This window comes from Puntigrus tetrazona, chromosome 24 (genome assembly GCF_018831695.1).
Source record: "Puntigrus tetrazona isolate hp1 chromosome 24, ASM1883169v1, whole genome shotgun sequence".
Lineage (NCBI taxonomy): Eukaryota > Metazoa > Chordata > Actinopteri > Cypriniformes > Cyprinidae > Puntigrus > Puntigrus tetrazona.
The window spans coordinates 20,352,599-20,374,251 of NC_056722.1; the positions used below are offsets into that span (position 1 = coordinate 20,352,599).

The 21,653-nt window shown below is 36.3% G+C and overlaps 1 protein-coding gene across 1 annotated transcript; it reads right to left on the reverse strand.

Annotated features, from left to right (window-relative positions):
* Positions 1-361: 361 nt before the first annotated feature.
* On the reverse strand, positions 362-20,649 carry stag1b (stromal antigen 1b). Its single transcript, XM_043225884.1, has 34 exons — positions 20,481-20,649; positions 13,025-13,164; positions 12,825-12,942; positions 12,589-12,726; positions 12,401-12,497; positions 11,613-11,689; positions 11,326-11,530; positions 11,087-11,238; positions 10,914-10,987; positions 10,645-10,768; positions 10,423-10,521; positions 9,815-9,894; positions 9,370-9,477; positions 9,146-9,260; positions 8,327-8,444; positions 8,129-8,232; positions 7,950-8,042; positions 7,185-7,274; positions 6,877-7,080; positions 6,696-6,766; positions 6,517-6,604; positions 5,725-5,805; positions 5,540-5,632; positions 5,236-5,410; positions 4,971-5,110; positions 4,790-4,891; positions 4,521-4,669; positions 4,245-4,373; positions 3,365-3,573; positions 3,076-3,250; positions 2,806-2,919; positions 1,814-1,928; positions 1,580-1,660; positions 362-1,411 (listed from the first exon to the last, which is right to left on the reverse strand). The coding sequence occupies exons 2-34, from the start codon at positions 13,051-13,053 to the stop codon at positions 1,388-1,390; spliced, it is 3,771 nt and encodes a 1,256-aa protein (XP_043081819.1). The 5' UTR covers positions 13,054-13,164; positions 20,481-20,649; the 3' UTR covers positions 362-1,387.
* Positions 20,650-21,653: the final 1,004 nt, after the last annotated feature.

A 21,653-nucleotide genomic window follows, 5' to 3' on the forward strand; every position in this document is an offset into this window, starting at 1 on the left:
TAAATAAATGTACTACTCTATTATCATTTTAATATGATATTTACATTTAATGAAACAGCATAGTGTTGCATTGAAAACCAGTAAAATCTCCCTCTTTGAACTGAGTTTGATGATGTTGGCTGAAAGCCCGTTCCCAATAAAAGCAATGTTTGTTGACTCAATCCTTACTGTGTTCCTTTACTACCTCAGAGCTCTCTTCATATTTTGAGGATCTTGAGAATGTTATTTTTACGTGGATATATGCCTCACAGAATTTAATACCAAACTGGGAATAATCCAAACAAATCGTGTACGTAGCAACAATTAACGTGTATTACAAACAAGGCAAATTGCACAAAATTCATCTGAAAATACTTGACAATACTTTTAAATACTTTTATTTAAACATTTTTTGTTTTCGTTTTGTTTTTAAAAAAAGCCAAGTTTGAACAGTGAAAAGGTTAAAATAAATGACAATCCCACTGTTTGATCGGAGTCTCGAAACAGAAGTATCTAAAAGCACCGGTCTAAACAAGGGTTCTGACATCACTCTTCAGTCCCGCACAGGCTCTAGCAAAGCCTGCTCTGTGGGAATTCAGATGGACCTAAAAGCCCAATAAACCACCAATACATGTTCACAGCAATACAGTATTGTGTGAAAGCTACAATGTTTCCACAGACGCACAGTAAAAAGGTAAATCACTGAGCAGACTCTAAACAGAGGAGGTAAACATGTCTTTAAAATGAGAACAAACAAGTTCTTCAACAAAAAGGTTCGTATAAAACACATGACCAGTGTCTGAAGTAATGAATACTTCTGTGTACTTCCTCAAATATTCGACCATTTTTAGTTTAAAAAGTTGTTCTGAACAAATGCGGGCTTAGCTTTTATTAATCTGAAATCAAGAAATCTAACACCAAATTCAAGCCATAATACACTTTTAAGGCCAAACCTGAAAAGAAAGGTTTTTAACAAATGCTTTCTAATTTTCACCCCGAACAAAATCAGAACATGAACGGGTGACAATCTTAAAATAGCTTGAAAGCACAAGGAGTCACGAAATGTCTGTCCAAGCGGAGTCTGATCGAACCACATCTGCCCGGAGGAAAAATCAATGGACGATAAGAAAAATAGGAACCGATACTGCCGAGATGTTTTCTGAAACTAACACCAATGTAAGACCAGCAGATTACAGATTTTACAGGCTTTCTTGGTCCATGAGCTGAGGAAATGCTGACTGACAGGAAAGGCTCACAATGGGATTATGGCCGACCACAAAACTAAGAGAGGAAGCTCACATGCTTGCGTACAGTTGTGTGAAACTGCTATTAAAACACAAAATAAACATTTAAGATGTGATTCTTGTTGGTTGCTGGTTGTGATTCCCCATGAAGGCTGAAATCTCTCTCAAAACATCTGCATTCCGAAGCCCTGTTAGAGAAAGCAGATAACAAACCAATTACTACTTCCTTCTCAATAGCACTGATTAGAAAAGCATGTTCAGAATGACGTAAAAAAAAACAAAGAAGGGTTTTCTTGCGTTTACAACTCAAGTTACATCGTTATACATGCATCTAATTTACGGCTTGGTACACTTACAGAATCATCTTCCATTATGGCCGTAGAGTCAAAAAAGTCTGGTCTGAGTTCAGCTCTTTCTCTCCGGTTTCTCGACGCCGGCTAAAATGTAGAACGGACAAATGACCTCAAAGATCTAATCTTACAGATGAACAGATGTTGTAATACGAACCGTAGTCTTGGCCGTCACCAGATACATTACAAACACACTCAAGAACTCAGAAAACTGAGCTCAGCACATCTGTAAATTCTTACCAAATCTATCACCATGGTGTCCTCGAATTCCTCATTCATGTCTTCTAGCTGACCGCGCGAGGACATCATCACGTCCTCGAAGATGGGTTCGGCGTCATCCTCCATAAGGCCTCGCCTGAATCAAATGACAAGTTTAAGGATACGATCAACTGTAGTTTTGTGATTTGTTCTTAAACTAGGCTTATCGTTTAATCTAGATTTGTAAAAATCTACTGCATAAATTTGAACAACAACAACAACAACATTTAATAATATTTGTGACCATGCAACAACAACAATAATAATAATAATAATAATAATAATAATATTTGGACCACAAAACCAATCATAAGTTGCTTGGGTATATCAGACACTACATTGTATGGGACAAAATGATGGGATTTGGATATATAAATATCATGTTTCATGAAGATATTTTGTCATTTTTGATTTATACATGCACTGCTTAAGACTTAATTTGAACAACTTTTAATGGGATTTTCTCAATATTTGTATTTTGCAGCTTTGAACCATTCATGAATGGAAAGTTATTTATACAGCTTTCAGATGATGTATAAATCTCAATTTCAACAAACTGAAACGGTCCATGATCTCATATAATTAAATATTTTTTATACTAACAATTATTTACATGTAATGTTTCCATTTAAAAAGTGCATGCTATACATTTTTAAATGTGCTACATTTTATTTAATTATTAGAAACGTATTGTATAAAATTACACACTTTAAAGTGTAATATATATTATTAAATATTTGTTCATTTTTAATTATATAACTGCAGGCTTTTTATAAAAAGCAATGAGCCTTTATTTCTAAATTACGCACCAAATTTTCTATTATGAAATCTGTATTTTTTTTTTCTGAATGAGGTGGTTTTAGTCAACAGAATTGCTGCGATGTCTTCTCATGACTTATTGCTTTAGTAAAGGACACAAACGCTTTCTGAAATGTCAACTGCTTTGCCTCATGGTCAGTAGAGCGAGTACGTACACCTGCTGTCTCACTCCAGAACTGCGTGATTTCATGTAGTTCATCCCTCCTCTCTCTTTTCTGTTCACCTCCTCCATCTTCTGCTGATCCAACCATGACATCTGCATCTGAGGGCTGAATGCGAGGGAACAAAATGATAAAATGATGCAAGAACAGCGAGAGAATTGCTTCAGCAGGAGCTCAAGTTACATAAGAAAACAGTATGTTCTGCGTGATGTTGAAAGATAGGAGAAACAAGCTGCCTGTTGTTATTAGGCTTTAATTCCATACTTGTTCATGTAGTCTGGTTCTGAGCCCGGTTCCGACGAGTCTTGGTCTGGGATGTGATCTGCTGCCTGTCTGGGGTTTTCTCTCAGAACAGTGGATGTAAGCTGTGGGGTATGAAGGCCCCCTGGTGTCTGAAGAGTGTCATTACGCATTACCCATGAACCCTCAACACTCTCTTCTGTGAAAAGAGATCATAGTCTAGCATTGATCTGATTTGACAATCTCAACACTATGGATTGAGGGACAAGGGCATAATAGAGTATTTTATATGCAGTATATTATTTTATTCTACCTTCCGGTCGTCTTTTGTGCTGGGGTGGTCGACCCCTTTTGCTGCGGACTGTGCTGGCTTTGCTGGTAGTGCTGGTGCCGGTGGTGACAGACAGTCGGTCATCATCTCCTCCTGTCAGCAGGGAGTTCCTGTATGCGATGAGAGGCAGCCAGACGTCCTCTCTTCTCTCCATCATGTACTCCGTCATGAACTTCTCCAGATACGAATGACTGCGGCATGAACACATTTATCAGAGCGAATCAAACATGTTGTATCAATTCTACCAATACAGTATTGAACAGGGCTGTAAAATCTATTATATGCACATATACATACACACACACAAACAAAAGAAAATTAATATTTTTTACTGTATGTCTGATACACAGTACACAAAGATATGAAGTAACTAAAGTCATTTATTTTGGATGCGATTAATTGCTTGAGAGCACATTATATAAATGCTGACTTTTTAAATTTTGGATGTGATTATTAACGATTAAATTAATTTTACAGCCCTAATTAAATGTCTGGACACACAGTTTTGATGATGTCATTATTCTAAACGTAAAAAAAAAAAAAAAAAAACAAAAACTGCAAATGATGACTTTAAGTTGTATGTTCACCAAAACAAGTTGTTTCAAACCTGTATGGCTTTCTGTTGAGCACAAAAAAGGTATTTTGAAGAATGATGGTAGCGAACAGAGCCAAAAACCATGTTGCTTTTTTACGTTCCAAAAAAGAAAACAAGTCATAGAGATTTGGAATGACACAAAGCTAAATGAAGATGACGTTAAATTTTGAATGAACTACCCCCTTTAATAGTGGTGTTTTTTTTTTCTTTTTCTGCTGCACAAAATATACACACATAAGGCGTTCACAAAGTGTTTTCTGCACTTACACAGTCTTTTTGTCTTGTCGTAGGAGTTTGGAAGAGAACTCACACAGCACCTCAAGGAAGGCCAGGTTCGGTGGAGGGTACTCTGGGCCTTTAGGATTTGGGACTTTGAAAGCAAACTCAATCCCGTCCCTGTGTTTGTTATATAAAATCAGTTCATGAAAACATTCACATTGAATATCTAGGGTTAAAAAAACAATAAGGCTGGTTCTGGTAATTGCTGCTTTTAATTCTTAAGATAAAAACTGTAGTAAAGATGAAGCAAGCCAAGGTTCTTACTTATGCAGTGTAGCCACGGCTTCTCTGGTTTTGATCTGGTCCAGCCCGAATGTGAGTGCAAAGCGACGGGCCAATTCCTTAATGCCACTGACATGTGAGGACGTTCGGTCCAGGTTGGGTCCTTGATCCTGGATTAGCTCATTGAAGAGCTGCAGAAAGAGACAAAGTGTCCAAATGGAACATTTAAAACATTAGGGAGGAAAGTTGTAAAGGTTGAAATGTATAACCGACTGTGAAAATGATCTACTCCTAAAAATCACATCCCATACCTGCTGCAAGCTAAGGATAAGGGTCTTTGCACACTGGATCTTATCCATCTGTCTGGTCTTACTCAAGGTTTCTTTGATGATGTCTCCGTAGTCATTGTAATACTGAAAAACAAACACCAGTCATTTGAATAACATTTAAGCCATACAGATCTCTCTGGTTTGAATTCATCAGGTTTCAAACCTTCATATATTGTTTGAAGATGTCAGCAGCAGCAGGCATGTCCACAATGTCGTAAATGATTAGTTTGCTGAATGCGGCCAGGAGATTCCTCCTCTTATGAAGAGCCTCAATCTTATTAGCTTCATCCTCTTCATCACCCTCTGTAAGAAAATGCCCAACATTAAATGAAAAATTTTTTTCCTATATGCTCTATAAATATAATTTCCAATTTCTCATTTCACTGTCAAAATCTCAGGATAGCTCGGATCACAAAACACACACGCACCCATGCTCTGATTTTCATCATCCTGGTCGATAAACACATGATCCAGGACAAAGTTGAGTAGTTCATTCTGCAGAGTGCTGTCTGGATTGAAGACCAGCGGCTGTAGAGATTCTCTACCGCCTGAGACCAACTGGTGACTAAAAATCATCAGCAGGTCACAGAGCAACATGAAGGCCTATGGAGATAAAACAGACAAAAATCTTAGATTTCACATGTGGATGTTTCAATGCGACCTATGAGTCACTCTTTTTAAGATTATAATTAAAGAACACCAGCGAAAGGTCACTAAAATGCCTCCACTCACCTGCTCTTTGACTGGAGTGTTCACATTAGACAGGCACTGTTGGCAAACCGCTAGAAATGACTTCACCACTCTTCTTAATGCCACAAGATCATCCTGTCCAGGAAGCGGATATGAATGTCTGTATCATTTAATTCTCAGAGAACAAAAATAAACCAGACTAATGTGTATTCCGGGGTCTACTGTACCTTTGATGGACATCCTTCAGTAATTTTCACCAGTTGCCACAGGATGGAGTAATGAGAGCACTGCAGAGCTTGGACAGCGATCTGACCACAGGACAAGAGAAGATGGATTCATCATTTAATGCACTATAATGAGTTACAAAAGGCTATTAAACATGTAACAGCATCTGACATTATGATGTATATTTATTGAGAAGATAACTTATGTCTTTTTTCTTTCAGTACAGTTTGCCAAACTTTAAAGCATGGGGTCAGTTAAAAAGCATGGGGTGAGAAAGAGATTTTTTTTCCCTTACATATCCAAGTCTTGTGTTCATCAAAGCTGTATTTAGGTTCTTATACATTTAAGAAAATTGGTAATATTGTGAAATATTATTATTCAAATATATTTCTATAATGTCAAAGCTTATTTTTAGCAAAATGACTCCAGTTTTCAGTGTCAAATAAAAAAAACAAACAATAAATTAATATGCAAATATAATGCTCAAAAATGTCCTTTAATGTTATTATTATCTGTTATGCTATTTAAATATTTTTCAGAAACCATCAAACATTTTATTTTTCATTTAATGAATATCCAATTCAAAAGAAAAGCATTTATATATAAAAAAATGAAACCTTATAACCATTACATTTGATCTATTCATGCATCCTTGTTGAATAAAAGTATTCAATAAGGAAAAAAAAAATAATGCAATTCAGCTCCTGTTTTGTATTTGTACATGCAAGTTTGTGTTTTAGGCCAATTTATTTTATGTCACCAAGCCATCCATTTTCACTGGTTCACATGTTTACCTGCTCTGGCATGGAGCCCTGTTCAATTCCCATCTTCAACAATCGATAACAATTTTTAAAGAGGTCCCACTTTGTAAGGTCATGCGCACTGGAAAGCATACAAATCAAACCTCAATGTTCTGTAGACAGAAACAATCTCTTCATTTCAAAGACAAAATCTGAGGGAATGGGTCTCTTACTTATGGAACGCAGTGAGCTTCTTTAGCGTTGAAAGAACGCTATAAATGTCATCATCATCTGCTTCATCGCCCTAGAAATCAGGAAATGAACAAAGACAGAATTTAATATCAAAAGCATAAAGGCCAGTCACTAATATTCAAACACAAGATCAAAAGCACTGAAACGAATCTGCTCTTTTACCTCCTGCAGCAGATCTTCCACTGAGTGAGCGAATCTGTCTGTGAGCTCGTCGATGAGCTGGCTGCGAGCAATGTCCACACGGTTCATGATGGTGTATTCTTCACTGCACAAGATGCTGTAAGTCTTGCTACACGCTTCCAGAACTTCCATCTCAGCGTGCTTCTCCACCACCACCCGGATCTGCTTCAGCAGGGCGTCTAGATGCTAAACAGCCAGGAATAAATATCAGAATAAAAAAAAACAAAAAAAAAACAACAACAACACTTAAACGAAAAGCAATGTGTCAGTCTTGATTAAAAACTCCAAACCTTTTCCATTCGCCCTGAACTGTAGACTTCAAGATCAAAGTACTGAGGGATCTGGAGAAGATTCGCCACCTTTTCAGCATCAGCCTGGTACTAAAGGCAAAACAAAACATAAGTTTCTTTTTTTTCCCCCAAACTATTTGTTTCAGCATAGTTCTGCCATCACAAGCTAGCTTTGAAGTATTAGTTGAGAATGTTTTTACATTTATATATATGTATACTCATATTTGGTTTTCAAGTAATATTTCTCATCAAATGTAAAAAGAAAAACAAAAACGTGTGCCAAGTTTTTTTTTTCAGGTTCTTAGAAAAACAAAAGTTCAAAATAACAGATTTATTATTTATACTTTTTTAATATTACACATTACATTTCTTTGCAGTCACACTGAATCAATGTAATGCATCCTTGCTTTTTAATTTCATTTAAAAAAAAAAAAAAAAAAAGCTGATTTCTTGAAGCAAAACAGCACATTACAATAATTTCTAGAGACTTAAGACTGGGGCATTTAATGATAGCTAAAAATGAAATAAATTACATTTTAAATATATTGCAACAGTGATTAAGTTATTTTAAAATGGAACTATTAAATGTTTTTTTACTTGCTTTACTTTGTTGTAACAAAAACAGGAAGAAGGAAAACCAACAATGATTATGTGCCATGTCACACCAAACGCCTAAGGTGTAGAGTAGTATATATATATAAAAAACTTTTATACAAAAATATAAAACTTTTCTCATGAACTCATTCCTGAAACTTGGTACTTTACCTTTGAAAGCAGCATGGGCAGAGCAACAATCAAGTGTTCAGTCAGCCTGTTCTTATCGTCAATTTGTGTTTTCTTCTCTTTGGCAGTGAGCACCTGAGAGATGTGCAGAAGAACAACAGAAATCTTTCAAACTAGAGTCTATAATATCTACAGTAAAGACAGATTCCACCGCAACGTACCCTCTTTCCTGTTCCTCTGCCCACAGGTGGATGAGCTTCAGCAGCTTGTCTGATGGTGCAGACCATGAGCTCGATCAGTGCACCCTCATGCCGGTCTCCCAACACTACAACAACCCACAACCAGACAGGACTGATGAGTAAACAGAGACACGCTAGTTTCATCCAGAAAGATCAGATATAAAATGTGGATGGCCGTACCCTCTTCCCCCGGCACAGGGTCCTCCAGCAGGAGCTCGACCATGCAGTCCCAATCTTTCAGCAGATCCTGTGAGCTGTCCCACAGACTGTCCACCAGGTATGCCGCATGCTCGTGAAGCTACCATTCAAAAAGGTAGCATGACGGTTAGATAAACAGCAATAATCGGTGTTGGAAAAAACTATTAGGGGCTGTCTTTTTTAAGCTGGAATTTTAATTGAATTGGCCACATTAGGATTGCATGCATACAAAAATTGTGGAAAACATAACTAAATCATTTAGACTAATTATAATAACTGAATAATGTAGGATACAAAATATTCTATGATTAGAATTTTTATAATTAAGTGAAATTAAGCAAATTAAGAGAAAACAACTAACAAGTTTTACAAAAATTATTAACATCATAAAGGATTTTAATTTGTACCAAAAATAAAATAAAATAACAAAACTACTTGCTGCAAGCTAAAACTGGGACAATAAGGATTCATTGCGGTCTATAAAAGAAGAATTTATTTGGCTTTTATGAATATAATTTAATGTTTAAAAATAACCTATATTTGACATTCACAGAACACGTCTTTAATAGGGAAGTCATAACAGCAGTTTGAATTGAGATTTAATTATTTTTTTTCCTTTTTAATTCCCCTTTCTCAATTTGGATTACAACTCTGCATCCTGCTCGCTAAACCAATTTGATTTTCTGTTTGCGATTTTATTTCATGCCACTCATCCCTCAATAAAGCGATAAGCTAATAAATAAAACGCTTGTTGAATAAAGGCTGTGCATAAAACATCAAAAATACATCAATTTTTCTCACTTCGCTCTCCAGGAAGAAAAGCACCAGCATTCTTATCAGGTTTCCGTTAGGGCTGTTTCGGCCTCGTCTTTTAGCCAAAGCCTCCTCAGCCTGAGGGTCATGCCTGCTAAATAACCTGCAGCCAGAAACAAGAAACTCATGAAAACACTGGAGGAGTTTGATGTGCTGTCATCATGTTTAAGAGAGTAAAATGAGGCTGTCAAAAACACATTCGTTCATCTCACTTTCTATGAAGGAACTCTCCAGCTGCCACAGCAACAGGACGATGAGCTGAATACACCAGATGATAGACGTTCTCACAGTCCTCATTAGACAAAGCATCCTCACTACCACTACAGGAAAAAAATTATATATATATTTTTTATTTTAAGGATGTTGAAAGATGTGAGAGGTGGAAGAAAGAGAAACACAAGAGACAAGTTATAAAACTATTATTATTATTCTGCAGTATAAAAAAAATTACTATATTATTTTGAAATGATACCAACTACATTTACAGTACAATGTAGAAAAAATGTTTGAATTTTAAAATGTAGTTTAAAATGTTTAATGCTCTAATAAATTCTAATATTATTTAGTGATTTATACAAGTATGTGAATGTATGTGTTAATATGAATATTTATATACACAAAAATGATCAACTGAAATAAAGACTGAAAAATACTTACTGCAGAATCAAAGTGACAAGTCTTATAGCCTCTACTGCCACATCATACTCTTTATCCAAAGTCATGGACACAATACGATCCTGAGAGAAGGAAGTGACATCATAAGATTTCCAAATTGATGTCTACAGCACTCAGGCAAATTTAGAGAATTGCTTGGAGACATAAAATAAAAGCTGTTATAGAGTATTCAGAATTGTAAATTGTGTGGGGTAGAACATGCACATCATACAAATAAATTCTGGCAATGCTCAAAGATTAATAGTGTTAGGGAAGCAGTATACTCTGTTACAATTTTTGGCCTTCATGTTCGCAATGCATTCAAAAGTTCTTTCTTCGGGAGATATCCCTGAAGAAGTTGGAAAGGAGGATAGGGCAGGGTATGATATGATATCTGTTTAAGATATTACTGGCAACAAGTAAAAAAGCTCTAACTCGCAAATTGTATAAAAGAAGACCCACCTAAGAAAGACGAATGGTTAAAAATAACAACAGAAGTCGAGCAAAATGGAAAGGCTCTCATATATGCTCAGATTGCAAAAACAGCTTCAAAAACAAACAGAGCAAATGGCTAGCCTTCTCCTCTAAAAATTCTGCATGCTATATGTTACCTTAAACCGGTTGGTGAAGAGCTCAAGTTTGGGGAACAGCTCTCTGTTGGTGTAGAGAGTCTGAAGGGCCTTTAGACATTTGAGTCGAACTTCGCCTTGCTGTAAAGGATCACATTTTACATAATTTTATACATTTAGATCAACAATATTTAACATTAAAAAAACCCCATACTAGATTATGTTACTGATAACTATCACACACAGAGAAATCGAAACACTTACTCTGTCATGTAGTGTCCATCCCACATACTTCAAATAACTGTCATTGAGAAAAGCATCACTATATAACTTCATCCAAACGCCAATTTCTTCAATGCAAATAGCTCTAATTTCCGCTATGGCATCTCTGAAAGAAATCACAGAAATCCACAGGATTATGAAATATATGGACTAAGTGGTTTCTAGTCATTTGTGACAATTGGACATTTTTTAACAGTGAAAAAAGTACAAATTGCTCACAGGTTTCTACATGCTATTTTCATGCCACTCACCTGTAACGGTGAACAAAAATACCCTTGAAGATTGAGTTCATCATGTTTTCGATCTCATCTTGGTTTTCTTGGAGCTAGAACATGAGGGGGAAAAAACAACAAAAAACACACACGTGAAAACCATGTTCATGAGACCACAGAACAAAACTTGGAAGAAACGAAAGCCATCCCACCTCTTTCCTTTTCTCCAACAGTAGTTCCAGCTTCTCGTTGGCTCTTTTCCCTGCGACCTTATTCCGTTCGGCCTCATACTGCCTCTGTGTGTTATCCTGATTGATGCTCAGGTTCAGAGCAACATTTACAAGGGCTGTCATCAGTTTCATTGCTGCAGCAGAAACAAGACACATGGCAGAAATGAATAACTAAAGTGCGGTATCGGGTACAACGTGAAGATTAATGGTGTATTACTGACCTGCCAGCGTGCTGGTGTGTCTGAAAGCTCGGACCTGAGAGTCTGAGAGCCCAGTGAGGAGAGAGATGACAGTGTCCATCATGTACTCATCATAGATGATGCTGTACTGGCACTGACGGATCAGAACCATGATGAACTCGCAAAAGTTATATCGGAATTTCTTCCACTGCGGCCCTGCCATTGTGAGAGGGTAGTCACCACTGTCCTGGATTCGATGAGAAATCGATTAATTCATTAACATTTAAAGACTTCAGGTGGAAATAATATGGTCAAAAATAACAACAAACCTCATCAAACTCCTCTGTCATCTTTCTGATGATTTCAGCATTTTGCATGTTCCTGAACATCTCGATTCTCACGGTGCCTGTGATGTTTGGTGAAATATATTTAAAAATCTTTTTTAGCAAGTATGCATTAAATTAAACAAAAGGGAAATTAAAGGCTTAGATAATGATACAAAAGACAACATACATTTTTTTTGATAACAGCACAACTGTTATCATATTGTTATAAGAAGAAATGTTTCTTGAGCATTTTCTGAGGGAAAATGATACTGAAGACTGATATAATGACCATCACAGGAATAAATTCCATTGTAAAACAAAAAAAAATTGATGATATAGTTGTTACTGTAGTTTTTAGCAAACAAGCTTAAACATTCTAAAAAATTACCAATCCCAAATGTTTAAATGGTAGAATAACCTCAGGTTCCTATCCCTATTTATTTATTTTTTTACTATATGATGATTCTCAAAACATCTAATATTTTCATCAACAGCATTTGATCTTGGTAATTTGAGGGGATAGCTGCCAAATCTTGTTTTTTGTGGCTGTACATAAGAATTAGGTGATCGGTTGATTGAGATTCCTCTGTAAATACATGTATTACCTTATTATTAATATTGATGTTTTATATGCATGTTCCTGGATATAGATGTAATTAAACATTGCTTAGATACACATTAACTTGAGAAAGAATCATGATGTTTGATTGTATTTCTCCCCAACCCTAATTCCTATGACTGCAATAAACCATAATTTTAGAACTGTATTAAAGACATTAATGAGTAATTACCTTTACAGCCAGAACAGTGAATGAAAAAGTTGATTAGATCTAGCAGTGCAAGGTCTCTGTCTTGCTTGTAAGATTCAATCCAGTCATCAATGACGGACTAGAAACAAATGCAAAGAAAAACAAGTCACTTAGCACAATTCCAATACAAATAGTCAGAAACAGAAAGCAAGATGTGCGTTGTGTTTTACCTGCATGGCACTTTTGCCTTGTTTGACCACCTCAAACAGAGTGCTGGGGTCTGTGCCCTCTCCATTCTGATGGGCCACTCCATTTGGCCTCCTGCCACCCTTATCAACCGGAGACCTTCGGGCCTTCTTACTGGCCGCCTGGCAGAGAGAGAGAGAAAAAAAAAAGTCAGCAAAAGCATGCTTTTGTGGTTAGAATAAATGCAATCATTTGATCTACTCAGCAGCAGCGGTCTTACTCCTTGTTTTCCAGGCCTGCCCCTCTTTTTCTTGCCCTTTCCCTCTCCAGAATCATCCAGCTCACTAACGCTCATGCTCAGACTCACAGTGTCGCCTTGCCCGTCATTTGACGAGTCCCTGCATAGTGTAATTCAAATGTTTCTTAACATTTTTGTGCATGTTTATATCAGTGCCCATCATTTTGAAATGTTTTACTTACTGCAACATAGGAAAGTCTGAATTGATCATGTTGTGTCTTCGTACAAAACTAGGAGACGTCTAAAGATGAATCACCCAGTGATGGCGTGAATGCGTTTGCGATTCTTCAGTTTATGCCCAGAATGCTTCAGACCACATAACCTGAGAATTTAGAGAAAACAGAAGATCTGATCAAGATGACAGGAAGCAAAATTAAAGTTTAGAAATATGAAAACCAGTACAAAAAGCTTAATAAACAGAAGTGTATATATAATTTATAAAATATAAAAGGAAACAAAGTACATAAAAAAGCTAAATACTAAAATTGCCATTGTAAAAGAATATAAAAAAAAAGTAGCATCATACAGCCACTAGGGACAGCATGACCCATGATTTTCAGTTAAACTATAATCCAAGATCAAAACCACAAAAAATTATGTACCAACTCAAAATGTGATCATAATGACTACTTATTTAATACCGCAAAATAACATTTGTCTAATCACCTGTACTTGAGGCAAAAAAAAATTATCCCATTACATTAGACAAAAGACACACTGCCATTAGGGGGCATCCCAAGCATGGCTTTTCCCTGTTGCTGTGGAAACAGCAGAAACAGAAGCAGATAGGATGGCTAAACAGATTTATGTCAAGTGGAGCTGGGATGTATATAGATCTAAATTAGATCAGACAATATCTGTGCTATTAGATAATATGAAAAGCAAATATTTCCATCCCTGACTGATTTAGAAAATGCACTTGGATGCATCTTCACACATGATTTGATCTTAACCAACACAAGATGGCTCCCCACCCCCAGAGGAGACTTTTCACACAGTAGTAATAGATGTTTCTGTGGATACTGAGGATTCAAAATGCTTGAATCACCACACGTAAGCGTGAAACAGACATATGGATAGAGTTCAACAGGAATGCAGGGTGGAATTCCCTACATACAAGGTTTTTGAGACCGGACTGCTGTCAAATGGTATTCTAAGTGGACATAAGGAGAAAATAAAACCCCTTACTTTGCATCTGTAATGCTCCCTTCCCCCATACAGATTTGGATATCTCAGTAAATATGGCCCAGGCCGAAACTCTGGGCTTGTGCTCCGGAAAAAAGACTACGCAGTTTTGTCAAACTCAACAGCTGACCGTTACATAACCACACCAGAGATGGGCAGCAGCCACATAAGGCAAACAAATACCGAATAAAATAACATGCACAAACAGCTACAGTTTAGTAGACATGCTGTTTCTCTCTGATGAGTAAGTGTTAAGTGTAGTATGTACTGAGGGAAGAGCTCTGGGAAGAAAATGTAATTTACACCTCAGCGGTGAAGGCTGGTGACAGTGAAGAGAGCCGAATCCTTCTGGGAATACTAGAATATGAATGTCAATGTCAGTGATATACAATGAAGGAACATGGCTAACCAGTTCAATGGCTCATGGTAAAAGATCATTTATTCAAAATGATTCTCGACTGACTACGAGCAGCCAATCTGCAACTAATGTTCGGTCTTTTGAGGTATTTAAAGGTTCAGTGTGTAATGTTTGTACCATTAGGAGAACAAAACTAAACAATTGTCCTCAGTTTTTTCGAACCTGCTATTACTATTACCAAACAGGTTCCCCCATTCTAAACCAAATGTACTTTTAACATAGGTCAGTCATTTGTTATCACAGCAATGTAGATATTTCCAGTCATACAAGTACATATCCTGTTTTTCCAGATAAAAACAGGCAATAAAAAACAAAACAAAACTGATATTAGTTTTAAAATCTAAAACAACAACAAAGTATGCCTCTGTGAAAAAGGCATTTGGTTGTTTTAATCGGCACACAGACATATTCCATTTTACAGCCACAAATGAATTATGTAATGAGCAAATGTGCAAATTATTCAGTAAATGTGTCCAAAAACATTGGGGTTATAAATAGGTGTTCAGCTAATGATGTGATTGAATCTGACGTTCTGCTAATTAGCGAGGAGACAATTTACTTAAAACATAAGAAAACCAATTTTCCAAAATAAATAAATAAGAATAAAAAAATGCATTGGATTTACTTTCAAAACAAAGATGTACAAAAACAAGTGTGCAAAAGATCACATGGGGGTCAAGACTAAATGTTTTCCATTTCATGGTGAAGTTGAAATTAGAAAAAGAAATGTAGATGAGTCCAGTAATGGCATTGCACAAAACAACCCCTGAAAGCAACTCAATGGATCAGTGAATGTGCTAATGGGCCTGCAGCTTCTCATCGAGCTGGTAGAGTAAGCAGCACAGATTCATTAGAGTCTGGGGACACACTATTAAATGGTTTGCACTGTATGATGACAGTCAAATGAGGCTATTCTTGGCACTGGCTGGGTGAGATGTTTTTAAATCAGACCAATTATGTCCCTTTTCTTGCATCTGATAACTGGCTATTTTCAAGTTTGTGCACAACAAATGTCTTTCAAATCACTCTGGGCACTTAGCTGAATTAGTAATAGTGTTAAATCTGGAAAAGACGCTCTGAATCTTGGTATGCTTCAGTCTGGCTTACATTAGATCAAAACTGCACATTCAGATTGTGTGCATCATGCACAAACCTCTCAAAGCTGCATCTGATGCTTAGCTTTGGTGGTTCGGTTAAATGAAGAGAACCTCTTCATGCTTATAATCACATAATGACTCTCTAGTTCATCTCTTGCTGCTAAAACACATCTTTAAGCAGGCAAACATCACCAAAGTAGATTCAATTAAAGTGGTTCCAAAGAAAACAATGCTTTCAGAAGCGCAGTTACAGTACATGACTAACAATGACAAGGACCAATAGGTGGTCATACAGATTGCTCGCTGACTCAATTAAAATGGCAGAGAAAATGAAAGATATTTTGTTTCAGTGCAAGTTCTCTTCAGAACGAAGTTGGATGCAAAGATACGTCAGTTAAGAAAATAGTTACTTTATATTAGTTATAGAATTATTAGTGCATTAACATTGTTTTCTAAAGAAACTAATGCATCATAGCACGGCCATCCTCATTGCTAAAATGCATAACATTAATGCATTAGAAGTTGCTTTGAGCTTTCATAACCCCAAACACACACACACACACGCACACACACACACGTTCACAAGGTACATTTTAATCAAAAATCCTTATGTGCACCATACCCTCTTCCTTTAGCACTTATTTATCCTGGTGTCAGAATAACAGCCGTTCTAACACTTTGTATCTACTATCTGAAATCAAATCTTTATCTATACATCTGGCCATACGTGGGCTGGTTTAGAAGTGAAGATTGTTTATTCAGATCGAATGGGAATAGATTTATATCTCCCTTCATCTGTTCATCTCATAAACACTCGGGCTAAGGACAGGCAGCAGTCTCTAATGATCTGTGAAACACTCAAAATAGCTTGACAATTGCCCTGAGAGACTGAGAAAAGCAGCGTTCGCTCTTGCTTTGTCTTGCAGACGCTCATTTCCACCTCAGGTTTAAAAGAAAACTCAATGTTTTATAGATTAAATTCTGTCTTAAGACATCAGCGTAATCAAGGTCTTTTCGAGCGAGTGGGCCGTAGCGAGAGGCATCACCAAAACTGACTTTCTAAATAATGTCATTTCATGTGGCTTGTCAATGAGGGATTCAGCCTTCAGCCAAATGACATAAAAGATCTTGTATATGAATTTAACATTGTTCATTTAACTGCTAACACTCTTCCTGCTAAACTGCTCACTTAACACTGAAAAAGCTTGAACTACCATTTCTGCTACTTGAATGATTATTTATTACATATTTGGATATAAGCACAGTACCCTTTAACCAAAGTGGAAAAAGTAATTAACTAAATAGAAAGCAATGGAAATTATTACATTTTGCAAACGACAGTTTTAAGAAACTGAAAAAGGATAATTTGCTAATAAATGAACAAAATTTGACAATGGGTGCTTTAGACTATGATTCTTCTGTAATTGACAGATTTAGCTTAGTTTAGGAAAAAGATTATGATATCCAACCATTTATGTAAGCATTTTTTTCCTTCAGCTATTAAGGGATGAAGCGACACTTCATCTTTTACTCACCCTCACATTATTCCAAACCTGCAGGACTTTCCCAAAATAGCTTCTTTTCCACAGAAGGAAGGTAGCTTTTGGAAAAACATGAAAGTGAGTAAATGATGAATGAATTTTCAAAACTTTTCTCCTTTTTTGTGTTTGGCCCTTTTAGGATATCCAATCTAAAAAGTGCAGTACACTACACTACAACTAAACCATAAAATAAATACAGACAGTCAAAGCAATGATTTTATGTAAAGTTATATCGCAGAGCTAAACTATTCCATGCAGGTTTATATACACTGTAAGCAAGCAACATTATTTTAACAAACATTTAATAAACAAACTTGTCAACACACATGCACTCTTTATAAACCTGTCTTAAGGATCTCACAAACATCAAAAACCCATTCACATCACTGTTCCTAAAACTGCTTAGAAAAAAAAAAAATCCACTTCTGTAATTAAAACTATTCATTCATCCCACAGGTGATGTGATTTTTCTTATCTCTTAAAGCAACATTCATTGATCCTAGTAACACAGCCAATAAAATTTCAGGATAAGAGCATATGACCGACAGTGAGGGTGTTTCCATGGTAACAACGGCCTCCTGGAATACATGTCACGCATCTAAATTGCTTGCCAAAAACACCCGCACTCAAGAGAGGGCATAATACTACAACAGAAAGGTGAAGTCACGCTAGTTTAATATTAATATGACTATCTGGCCGGCATTTGTTCCGAGAAGGTTAGCTTCTGAAAATATTCACTGGTAAAATAATCGTATAAAAACAACAAATGCATATTTTGGTATCGTCGCATAACATATAGGCACGCACAGATACTCAGACGCTAAATAATGCAAAAAAAGATGAATGACCAGAGTGGAAAGGTGATATCTTTGCTTGTATAATGCACTAAAGAGAGCCTTTTCTCTCTGTATGCGGTTCTCCAAAGGGACAAAGCCAAGGACAGCAATTGCAGCAGTCCTTAATATTTCTCCCTTATAGATTGCTATATAAAAGGTGAGAGATAATGTAATCAGCACATTTGAGCTGAGGCCTGCCAAGGAGTTGGATTAAAACAAACTTAATTAAAGAAAAAAGACCAATTTTTTAAAATCCCACATTAAAGTTAGCTAGGGTGCACTTAAAGCTGCACTTCAGGTTTTGAAGTCTCCTACGAGTCCTCCAGGGATGAACCCTAGTCTCTCGTGAAATCAACCATTTTACACTTTACACAAAGCCTTTCTCGCCTGTGCCAAGATTTATAGATAGAATTACAAACCACAGCCTTTATTTGATGTATTTAAAAAGCCATCGGATTCCTGGCAACAGTACAAACAGAACACTTACATGCAATAAGACTAATGTTCTTCCAGGATAAATCCAATAATATCTTCACAAACATGACTAACAGTCTGAGATTGATTAAGACATTTAGATATTAAAACATTCAGCATTCAAGTTACAAACAAGTAACAGCTTTACGGTTTTAGCAAGAGTGTGCGAGGCATGTACGTAGACTATATATTGAACATTAAAGTGTGCAAAGTCATTTATATTAAGGTGTTCTTCTTCAATCAGCACAAATCTCATCTAAAATCCTCATCACTGTCTTAGATCAAAGTGGTTTGCACGGTACTGGAAACTGTGGAATCTGAGAAATGTTACACTATTATACATTACACATGTAATACTGTTGCACATGTCTGTCATAATTTAATAAGAGTAAATAGAAAGTGTACATGCAAACCAAATAGATCTGATGACTAAGGATAAACTAATTTCACTTTGGCCAGTACACTGATATAACAGTATATCACTCAGACCAATTTGTACACAAATTCACTGAAAATAACAATTTGGTCACAATTGTACAAATCTGTAATTTTACTCGACCTATGGGCAATTTCTAGGATATTAAACCATTAAGATTTCATTAAAATGATTATCCCTAGGCATGGAAAACCAAATTCATCTAAATTATTTCAATAATCTTCAAGGAAGGACGTTTTCAAATCTGATATTTCCTTGCCGCATCCGTTTCATATTTAGTGTATAATATTGCGTGTTAACCAAAGGAAGATGCACAACCCGTGCAGACAAATAATATCCCTTCAAGAAATACAGCATTCAGCAGAGTTAATCGTATTCTTCTCATCGCTTAGCTTAAGAGTACTTGATGCACTGACAAAACCCTCTCTCATTGTATAAATAAATAAACCACATTTACTCAAAAAAAAAAAAAAAAAAGAAAAAAAAGAAAAGCATCAGTGCTGTATGGTTCAGTGCTGAATCAACACTCAGAAAGTGCACAAACAACATTTAGATATAGCTTGTTCAGGGCTTACTCGGTTCCAGGATGAGAATGTACAGTCACCTACCAACATCTCACCTCAAAAGCAGTTCAAGTTAAATTAATCATGTGTGTGCATTACTTCATTAAACAGAAAGTTGATTGATGGACAAGCATGAGTTTGCAATATGAACGACTCAATAGGTTTCCCATTTGAGCATGTTATGTTGTGTCCAACCACTATACACAAACACAAATGTTTCTGTCAAAATGAACATATAACATTATGCACCTAGAAGAGTTTCATTGCTTAGTTTAGCGATTAAACATCAGCTAAAGTAACTGAGCTAGCCTGAACTATGTAAGCACGGTCTAAACTCCTCCTCTACTCATAAAACAAACCTTAATGAAGTAACTACCGGCTAAATTTGGACGTCTGCGTTTTTAAAGTGAGCGAGAAAAGCAACAATTGAAGTCTAAATGGTTCAAAACACGCCAGCATCGCTCCACACGCGTTTCCTCTCAGAGGTTTTACCTAGTTAACCAAGTTATGTACGTTTTGAATCGGAAAGTTGAGCTGTTTGTCTATTACCGGTCCAAATCGCTCAACCAACACCGACCTCCATCCCTCAAGCCTGTAAAAACCGCGTGTTATTCGTGACAACTCGCGGAAGTGTAAGAAAGCGAAGCAGTTACACAAACCAGACGTTACATTTCAAACGAGCGGCGAGCGAAGCGGGCGCATCGGAGAACAACAGCAGTTCGCGCGCTGACTGACTGTCTGTGTGCTCGCGCGCATGGCGGCAGGAAGACATAATGTCACACTCGTTCCTGCGATAACACACCGAAACACATGCACATCGGCTTATTAAGATAATATAGCCGTGAGTGAAATGCAAGACAGTGCCACCAAGGACAGGGGGCATGCACACACACTGTCCTTCGAGAATTGATCCCATCCCCCCTGCACGCACGCACACACACACATACACACACGCATATACACACACGCACGCACACACACTCTCTCTTGCATGTCCTCCATCTTTAATGCAAGCTCGATTTACGCAGTGAACGCGCGCCCCACGGAAAGATTCAGACTCAGTTGTTGCAAAACTCGCACAAACTCACCTCAACCGCTAAAAGGGGTCCTCCGGGACACGCGTCAGTAATAATTGGCGCGATTAATTGACCAAATAGTTTATGTTTTTATATTGTAAATTAGACCTGAAGCAGAACCGCGCCTTTCCTGAGAGAAGCAATCCTAAACTGCCATCTGGCGGCTTTTACCGCAACGAAATGGCGCGATGGGAGACTGATCTGAGGTCGCCTCCTGGTGGACAGAGGATATTTTTACACAAAGCAAAAATAAAAGCCTTTTTTTGGGGAGAGATAAAGAGATAAAGTTTACCTTGCTGAGATCGTAGATGGGTCGTTTTTTTCCGTAAAGGCTGCCTTTTGTGTGCCTCGTGATCACATTTGTTACTGTAGCCATTTTTCCAAGCACCTCAATAAAAGTAAAGTAGCAGTGTTTTCATCGATTTAAATTTTTTTGAAAGGTGCATATTTAAATTAATGAATTAAAAATAAAATCTTGTAATCCCCACCTTTCTCTCTCTATATTGTTTTAGATTATAAATATAATATTTAATTAAAATGATTAGAAATTATTTATTATTTATTAATATGGAATCATTTAATTGAATATTTGCATACAAAATTACAAATTACCAATTATTATACACAAATAAAAATATTAATAAAACATATAATTTTATTAAAAATACAAAACTATTAAACTAAAATAGATTATATAAAATGTAGATATTTTTTATATTTTCAGGTTTAAATAGCCTAGTGCTTTATAGGATACATGTAGTGTCAAAATAGCTTCACAGTGTTGAGGAGAAAAATTGTTGATAATGCAAAAAGTATATATTTATGCACAAATTATGATTTTTTAACTGATTGGTAAGGACTGAAAAATTGTGTTTCCCTTACATGCTTTTCTTCTATTTATGTCACATGATTTGACTGAATTAATTTAAAATAGGGCTGCAAAATGATTCATTGATTAATCACATTCAGAATAAAAGTTTATGTTTACATACTTCATGTGTATGTGCTGTGAACTGTGCATATTTGTTCATGCATATATTAAGGAAAATATGTTATGTAATGTTATATATAATATAAATTGTATACAAGTATAAATGCATATATAAACTTCTGTTTAGTATATACATATATGTGTTTGTATTTATTTATATAAGCTTGCATAATTAATATACACAATATACACAC